The 9,558-nt window shown below is 43.5% G+C and overlaps 1 protein-coding gene and 1 non-coding gene across 2 annotated transcripts in view; one reads left to right on the top strand and one right to left on the bottom strand.

The window, feature by feature from the left end:
- The window catches only part of ZNF581 (zinc finger protein 581), a 25,359-nt gene extending 18,512 nt beyond the window's left edge, over positions 1 to 6,847 (bottom strand). The window contains exon 1 of the mRNA XM_029239936.1: positions 6,720 to 6,847. Within this exon, the coding sequence (XP_029095769.1) occupies positions 6,720 to 6,775 (56 nt within the window). The 5' untranslated portion in view covers positions 6,776 to 6,847. The remainder of the gene's footprint in view (positions 1 to 6,719) is intronic.
- LOC114890085 lies at positions 4,051 to 4,157 on the top strand. Its single transcript, XR_003792223.1, has one exon. It is a non-coding gene; the product is annotated as a U6 spliceosomal RNA (small nuclear RNA).
- Positions 6,848 to 9,558: the final 2,711 nt, after the last annotated feature.

The following is a 9,558-nucleotide window of genomic DNA, read 5'->3' as shown; positions in this document are numbered from 1 at the left end:
AGTGAGAGGCCCGCGTACCGCAAAAAAAAAAAAAAAAAAAAAAAGTCGCCTACAAGCTCTCTCCACCCCACATTTTATTATGAAAATTTTCTTTTTCTTTCTTTTTTTCTGTTTTAATCTTTTGGCCACACTGCACAGCATGTGGGATCTTAGTTCCCTGACCAGGGAATTGAACCCCGGGGCCCCTGCATTGGCAGCGTGGAGTCTTAACTACTGGACCACCAGGGAATTCCCAGAAATTTTCAACCACAGAGAAAAGTTGAAAGAATCACATAGTGAACATGCATACATCTATTACATAGGCTTATAACTTTTAAATATCACTTAGAGGTTGATCCTAAAAGAGCATCATGTTCAGCTGATTCTTTTTTTTTTTTTAAGATTTAATTTTATTTATTTTTTGGCTGCACTGGGTCTTCATTGCTGTGCATGGGCTTTTCTCTAGTTGCGGAACACAGGCTCTAGGCGTGCGGGCTTCAGTAGTTGTGGTGCGCAGGCTCAGTAGTTGTGGCTCATGGGCTCTAGAGCGCAGGCTCAGTAGTCGTGGTGTGTGGGCTCAGTAGTTGTGGCACATGGGATCAGTAGTAGTGGCTCACAGGCTCTAGAGCACAGGCTCAGTAGTTGTGGTGCACGGGCTCAGTAGTTGTGGCTCGCAGGCTCAGTAGTTGTGGCACATGGGCTCAGTAGTTGTGGCGCGTGGGCTCAGTAGTTGTGGCGCGCGGGCTCTAGAGCACAGGCTCAGTAGTTGTGGTGCACGGGCTTAGTTGCTCTGCGGCATGTGGAATTTTCCCGGACCAGGGCTCGAACCCATGTCCCCTGCATTGGCAGGCAGGCGGATTCTTATCCACTTTGCCACCAGGGAAGCCCCTCAGCTGATTCTTTTTTTCACAGCTTTATTGAGATCTAACTCACATGCCATATAATTCACCCATTTAAAGTGTACAATTCGTCACAGGTATGTGCAGGGTCACCACAGTCAACCTTAGAACGTTGCGTCCCCTCGGAAGGAAAACCTGTACCCTTTAGCTGTCACGTTCTTACTCCCTCAATTCCACTCCACCTCCCACCCCAAGGAGCCGCTCATCTACTGTCTGTCTCTATAGATTTCCCTGTTCTGGACATCTCATATGAATGGGACAACAAACTGTGATCTTTTGTGTCAGCTTCACTCACTATTTTAAAAAATTGAAGCACAGTTGATTTACAATGTTATACCAGTTTCAGGTGTATAGCATGGTGATTCAGGATTTTTACAGATTATACTCCATTAAGTTATTACACAATAATGGCTATATTTTCCTCTGCTGTACAATATATCCTTGTTGCTAACCTATTTTATAAATAGTAGTTTGTATCTCTTAATCCCACACACTTATCTTGCCCCTCTCTTAATAAAGTTAAAAGCTTTTACACAGCAAAGGAAACAATCAAAAAAACAAAAAGACAACCTATAGAATGGGAGAAAATATTTGCAAATGATTTGGCCGACAGGGATTAATATCCAAAATATATAAACAGCTTATACAACTCAATATTAAAAAACTAAACAACCCAATCAGAAAATGGGCAGAAGACCTGAATAGACATGTTTCCAAAGAAGACATATAGATGGATAACAGGCATATGAAAAGATGTTCAACATGGCTAATTATTAGAGAAATGCAAATCAAAATGATGAGATATCATCTCCCACCTGTCAGAATGGCTATCATCAAAAAAATCTACAAATAACAAATGGTGAGAATGGTAATAATGGCGGAGGAAAAGGAAACCTTCTACATTGTTAGTGGGAATGTAAACTGGTCGAGCCGCTATGGAAAACAGTACCAAGGTTCTTCATAAAACTAAAAATAGAACTACCATATGATCCAGCAATTCCACTCTTGGATACATATCCAGAAAAAAAACAAAAGCACTAATTCTAAAAGATACATGCACCCTAATGTTCATAGCAACACTATTTACAATAGCCAAGACATTGAAGCAACCTAAGCGTCCATCAACAGACAAAAGGATAAAGAAGATGCGGTATATATATACAATGGAATACTATTCAGCCATAAAAAAAATGAAATTCTGTCATTTGCAGAAACATGGCTGGACCTAGAGAATATTATGCTCAGTGAAATAAGTCAGAGAAAGACAAATGCTGTATGATATCACTTATATGTGGAATCTAAAAAATAAAACAAATGAATGTATATAGCAAAATACAAACAGACTCAGAGATACACAAAACAAGCTAGTGGTTTCCAGTCGGGAAAGGGAAGGGGGAGGGGCTTCTTCACTGATCATAATACTTTCAAGGTTCATCCATGTTGTAGCATGTATCAGTACTTCATTCCTTTTTGTAGCCATGTCATATTTAATTTTATGGATATACACCACATTTTGTTTATCCATTCCTCAGTCAATGACATTTCGGTTGTTATGAACAATGCTGCTATAAGCATTTGTTTACAAGGTTTTGTGTGGACATATATTTTCATGTCTCTTGGGTACACACCTATGAGTGGAATTGCTAGGTCATATGGTAACTCTATCAGTCAATTCATTTAAAAGACAGGAGATCCAAGTCCAGAGAGGAGAGATGACGTGCTCAAGGCAGGGACAGAAAGAAGTAAGGCTAACACCCACCCACCCCATCCTCTGATTCCAAGTCCAAGACCCTTACTGCCATTTTTTTAGTGGTTCCATGTAGCCAGACTTGTAGCCTCAGGTCATGCAACAGACTGTTAGTGTAGTGCCAGCCCCTGAGGGTAACAGACAAGAGGGGAAAAGGCAAGGAATCCACATTTATTGAGCACCATCTGGTTCCCAGAATTATGCTAGACTGTAGCACTCTCAAAGTGAGAAAGGACATCACTTGCCCAAAATTGAATAGCAAGTGGATAGACGGATCTGGATCCAGGTGCATCTGACTTCAAAGCTTATGGTCATTCCACTGAACTATGCCCTCCTCTTCAAATATTTCATATTCTCAGTATTAATATTCTCAATATCTCAATCTTCTATATCCATTAATTCAGTTATTCATTCACTCATCTGTTCATTCATTCACCAAACATTCGCTGAGGTATTTATATGCCTCCTCTCTGTGGACGCAGAGATGGAATTGACTCTGCCCTCAAAGAAGGGAGAATAGAGGATGAGTTTCATGCGCTAAACCCTGTGCCGTGAATGATCTCATTTAATAAAGAGAATCTCAGTGGAATACCATTTCACACAAGTCAGACTGGCAAAAATTTCAGTTTGACAAGTATTGTTAAAGATGTCAAGTAAGGGGGTTGCCCATTCATTGGTGGTGGATGTGTAAACTGTAACAATTGTAGCTAATACATGGTGCCTACTTTGTGCCATAAAACACTTTATGCATAATGACTCATTTCATCCTCATAGCACCTAACACTTAACTGTGTTGAGTAAATACTATTATAATTTTTGTTCTGCAGATGAGGTAAAGGAGAAGGTTGACTTTCCATTAGACACAGCAGGTACATACAATGCCTAAGGCCCAGGACACTCTTAGGAGCCCAGGAAAAACATTTTAATTTTGAAAACAGAAGAAAAAAGAATGTAATCCAGACTAGCTTATGTTTGTCTTTATACCAACACAGATATAACATACAAGTTTAAATATACGTTTTGGAATGAAGGAGCCCACAAAGGTACAAATGCCAGGGCCCAGGAAAGCACTGGAGACCATGAGCGGTTAAAGAACTTACCCAAGAGGGACTTCCCTGGTGGTGCAGTGGTTAAGAATCTGCCTGCCAACGCAGGGGACACGGGTTCGATCCCTGGTCCGGGAAGATCCCACATGCCGCGGAGCAACTAAGCCCGTGCGCCACAACTACTGAGCTTATGCTCTAGAGTCCAAGAGCCACAACTACTGAGCCCATGTGCCACAACTACTGAAGCCTGCGCACCTAGAGCCCGTGCTCTGCAACAAGAGAAGCCACCGCAATGAGAAGTCTGCGCACCGCGAGGAAGAGTAGCCCCCACTCGACGCAACTAGAGAAAGCCTGCACACAGCAATGAAGACCCAATGCAGTGCTCACTTCAGCAGCACATATACTAAAACTGGAATGATACAGAGAAGATTAGTATGGCCCCTGTGCAAGGATGACACACAAATTCGTGAAGCGTTCCATATTTTTGAAAAACACAGGCAGAACACTCTATGACATAAATCACAGCAAGATCCTTTTTGACCCACTTCCTAGAGAAATGGAAATAAAAACAAAACTATACAAATGGGACCTAATGAAACTTCAAAGCTTTTGCACAGCAAAGCAAACCATAAACAAGACGAAAAGACAACCCTCAGAATGGGAGAAAATATTTGCAAATGAAGCAACTGAAAAAGGATTAATCTCCAAAATTTACAAGCAGCTCATGCAGCTCAATATCAAAAAAACAAACAACCCAATCCAAAAATGGGCAGAAGACCTAAATAGACATTTCTCCAAAGAAGATATACAGGTTGCCAACAAACACATGAAAGAATGCTCAACATCATTAATCATGAGAGAAATGCAAATCAAAACTACAATGAGATATCATCTCACACCAGTCAGAATGGCCATCATCAAAAAATCTACAAACAATAAATGCTGCAGAGGGTGTGGAGAAAAGGGAACTCTCTTGCACTGTTGGTGGGAATGTAAATTGTTACAGCCACTATGGAGAACAGTATGCAGGTTCCTTAAACTAAAAATAGAACTACCATACGACCCAGCAATCCCACTACTGGGCAAATACCCTGAGAAAACCATAATTCAAAAAGAGTCATGTACCACAATGTTCACTGTAGCACTATTTACAATAGCCAGGACATGGAAGTAACCTAAGTGCCCATTGACAGATGAATGGATAAAGAAGATGTGGCACATATATACAATGGAATATTACTCAGCCATAAAAAGAAACGAAATTGAGTTATTTGTAGTGAGGTGGATGGACCTAGAGTCTGTCATACAGAGTGAAGTAAGTCAGAAAGAGAAAAACAAATACCGTATGCTAACACATATATATGGAATCTAAAAAAAAGAAAATGGTCAGAAGAACCTAGGGGCCAGACAGGAATAAAGATGCAGACCTACTAGAGAATGGACTTGAGGACATGGGGAGGGGGAAGGGTAAGCTGGGACGAAGTGAGAGTGGCATGGACATATATACACTACCAAATGTAAAATAGATAGCTAGTGGGAAGCAGCCGCATAGCACAGGGAGATCAGCTCGGTGCTTTGTGACCACCTAGAGGGGTGGGATAGAGAGGGTGGGAGGGAGGGAGATGCAAGAGGGAAGAGATATGGGGATATATGTATAGTTGATTCACTTTGTTATAAAGCAGAAACTAACACACCATAGTAAAGCAACTATACTCCAATAAAGATGTTAAAAAAAAAAAAAAGACCCAACGTAGACCATAAATAAATAAATAAATAAATGTTCCTTTAAAAAAAACAGAACTTACCCAAGATTTCCCAGCTAGTAGGTGGTGGAGATACTATGATGAGCAGTTGGGTGATATCTACCAAATTGAAGATGGAAGTTGAAGATGTTCCTGTTCTTTGATCCCGCAACTCAACTCTCAGGTATATAACTTAGCGAAAACTCCCATCTGGGTTCAAGGAGATGTAAGCAAGAATTTTCATGGCAGTATCATTTGTAATAATCAAAAACTGGTTACATGCAGGTACCACCTCACACTGGTCAGAATGACCATCATTAAAAATCTACAAATAATGAATGCTGAAGAGGGTGTGGAGAGAAGGGGACCCTCCTACACGGTTGGTGGGAATCTAAATTGGTGCAGCCACTATGGAGAACAGTATGGAGGATCCTCAAAACACTAAAAATAGAATTACCATATGATTCAGCAATCCCACTCCTGGGCATAGATCCAGAGAAAACTCAAATTCGAAAAGATGCATGCACCCCTATGTTCATAGCAGCACTATTTACAATAGTCAAGACATGGAAGCCACCTAAACGTCCATTGACAGGTGATGGGATTAAGAAGTTGTGAGATATATATATTTCATTCTTTTTTATGGCTGAGTAGTATTCCATCACATATATATCCATCATATATCCATCACATATTCCATCATATATCTATGATGCAATACTATTCAGCCATAAAAGAGAATGAAATAACGCCATTTGCAGCAACATGGATGCAACTAGAGATGGTAATATTAAGGGAAGTAAGTAAGAGAAACACAAACATTATACAGTATCACTTACGTGAGGAATCTTAAAAATAGTACAAATGAACTTATTTACAAAACAGGAACAGACTCACAGACATAGAAAACAAACTTATGGTTACCATAGGGGAAATGTAGGGGGAGGGATAAATGGGGAGAAGGGATAAATTGGGAGTATGGGGTCAGCAGATGCACAGTACTATAGATAACCGGTAGCGCACTGGCCACGCACGTGTCTCTTGCTTCCACAGTGTTTGCACTGAACAGACCCAAGGGCGCCCCTTCCTCCAGACTCTGACCACCCTCCAAGCTTTCTTCCAGTCACAACCTTGGAATCACCCACTCAGCTCTCCTCGCCCTCCGGGACCAGCCAACACCATTTTCTGAGCTTAGCTCCTTACTGCCGACCAAGCACGAGCACCCAGATTCGTCACAATTACTCCGCCAGGTGGAGGCCGCAGTCACCCGCCTGGTAACGTGCATCTGCCGCTCTCCCACACCTACCTGTCTCTGCGCTTCTCTTCCGACCCGGCGCAGCAGCTCGCGAGGGCGAGAGACATCGTTTCGCGAACTGGCCGAGGAGAAGCCGGACGGCCCGAGATCACTGGAAAAGGCAAAAGCAGCGCTGTGGCCGCGCCCTCTTCCAGGACGTGCCGAAGCCGTCCCAGGAGCCGTGGGTAAAGCCCAGGACGCCGTGGAAGCCGCCCGGCTGACGGAGAAGAACCTGCGCCAGGCCCTATGGGTCCGCAGGCCCTGGATTCTGCCCGCGCAGACTCCACCTCTGGACTTCCTGGAGCCACTTCCTGGATGAGCAGGTGAAACTCATCAAGAAGATGGGTGACCGCCTGACCAACCTCCGCAGGCTGCTCGGCCCCCAGGCTGGGCTGGGCGAGTGTCTCTTCCAAAGGCTCAGCCTCAGGCACCACTAGGAGCCCCTGGAGCCCAGCGGCCTGTGAGGAGCCCCTCTGGGGTCAGGGCTTCTGCCTGCAGCCTGTCCCTGCAGCCACTGGGCAGCTTGTTAACCGCCCTGGAGCCCTCTGCGAGCCCTGGGCCAAAGGGAAACAATAAAGCTTTCTGCAGCAAAAAAAAAAAAAAAAAAAGATAACCAACAAGGACCTACTGTATAGCACAGGGTACTATATTCAATATCTTGTAATAAATTGTAACAGAAAAAAATGTTTAAAGGAATATTTCTATCCAAAAAGAATATATATGTATATATGCATATATATATGTATATCAGAATCACTTTGCTGTACACCTGAAACTAACACAATATTGTAAATCAACTATACTTCAATAAAAAGGAAAAAAATTGGAACCAACCCAATGTCCTTCAACAAGAGAATGAAAAAATGTACTATGGCATCATCACCAGTGGGCTATCACACCAGCATTGACAATGAGTGACTAGACTACAGGTATCCATGTTTACAAATATAAAAAACAATGTCGAGGGGGCAAAAAGTTAGAGAAGCTTACACTGAAATGATATCATTTATCCTAAATGTGTTAACATACGCAGAACAACATCATGTTGTATCAGATATGTAGCAAAACAGGAAGGCATGCGTGGGAATGATAAGCAGAAAATGCAAAATCTAATAACCTCAGGGGAGGGAGGGAGGAAAATGGATGGGGGGTACACAGAGGGCTTGGACTGCTTCTGTAAAGTTGTATAGTCTTCTAAGTTTATTAGTGAGGATAGGGAGCCATTTACATGATTCCAAATAATTTTTGTATACAGAAATGGTTCAAAATAAAATTAAGAAAAGACTCCCTAGGACTTCCCTGGTGGCACAGTGGTTAAGAATCCACCTGCCAGTGCAGGGGACCCATGTTCAATCCGGGAAGATCCCACATGCCGCTGAGCAACTAAGCCCATGCGCTACAAATACTGAACTCGCGTGCCACAACTACTGAGCCCACACGCCTAGAGCCTGTGCTCCACAACAAGAGAAGCCACCCCAATGAGAAACCCGCGCACTGCAACAAAGAGTAACCCCTGCTCGCCACAACTAGAGAAAGCCCACCTGCAGCAACAAAGACCCAATGCAGCCAAAAGAAAAAAGAAAAAGAAGAATAAAAAAGACTCCCTAGGTTTATCAGTCAAGATACAATAGGTTCTGCTGCAGTAACAAACAACCCCAAAGCTCAGTGGCTTTAATCAAACAAATGATAATTTTAAATGCTATATATCCAAGGAAGATGAGCATCAGTTTCTGGTCACTGTAGATACATACTCTGGAATTCAGGCTGATGGAAACTTCACTTCACCCAACAGATCCCCACACACAGAACAGCCTGGATGGAAAGTGAACAGCTTGCAGGCTCTTATCTTGTGCTGAAGTTGACACACATTGGTTTCACTTATAGTTCATTGGGCAAAGGGAATCACATGGCCACGTCTAACTGCAAAGGGAAATGCAATCTTAATCACGTTCCCATAAGGAGGAGAAACAGAGAATTTAGGAATGACCTTCATGTTTAGCATCTCCTACCCTGCCCTGACAAGAAAACAACTTAAGGTTGTTCCAAAGATCTTCCATATCTCTTTCTTATTAGGTTTTACAACCCTCTACACTTTTGTACATGAGAAAATGCAGGCACAGTCGAGAGAAGTATGTTGACCTCTCCAAGGTCACGCAGCCAGGCCATGAAATTAACAGTTGGAGGGCCAAGGCCTCAGCCCTGTCCTTGGTGCTGCCGAAAACCGCCAGTCTTTGGGCTCTTTCCTCCAAAAGAGCATTTCCCGGGACTTCCCTGGCGGTCCGGTAGTTAAGACTCCGCACTTCCACTGCAGGGGGCACGAGTTCATCCCTGGTCGGGAACTAAGATGCCGCATGCCGTTCCGCGTGGCTGAAAAAAAAGGCGTTTCCCAAACGTCACACCACCTAAGGTCTTTTGCAAATAAATCCCAGTATCACCAGTGTTGCCGTTTGCTGAGTATCTTTCTGCAAACGGACTTTAAACACCTTACATTCATAAACTTTGCCTCACTGGGTTATCACAAGCCATGCAGAGGAGGTGACCACAAAAACGTGTAACATGAAGGGAGAACAAAGGTTATTCAATTCTGGTCAGTGTCAACTGACTGCCAGAGCTTACTCATATAGGTTAAAAAGAGAAATTCGAATTAGTTCGCAGCCACCCAGTAACCCACGCAGGCTGTCTCCTGCGGGAAGTGACAGGCAACTAGGAAGAAATTCATCACTTTCTCCCTGGGGAGGGGGAGACCCGGCTCCTGGGAAGCCCCGGCCCGTCCTCCAGTGCGCCTGCGCCCAGGCGCTGACGCCAACCCAGGCCACGCCCCCTCCCGGAGCGACCGCGGGCCTCGGGGGCG

Source organism: Monodon monoceros, unplaced genomic scaffold, assembly GCF_005190385.1.
Source record: "Monodon monoceros isolate NGI ecotype Baffin Bay Population unplaced genomic scaffold, NGI_Narwhal_1 Super_Scaffold_10, whole genome shotgun sequence".
Lineage (NCBI taxonomy): Eukaryota > Metazoa > Chordata > Mammalia > Artiodactyla > Monodontidae > Monodon > Monodon monoceros.
This window is presented reverse-complemented; position numbering and strand designations above follow the sequence as displayed.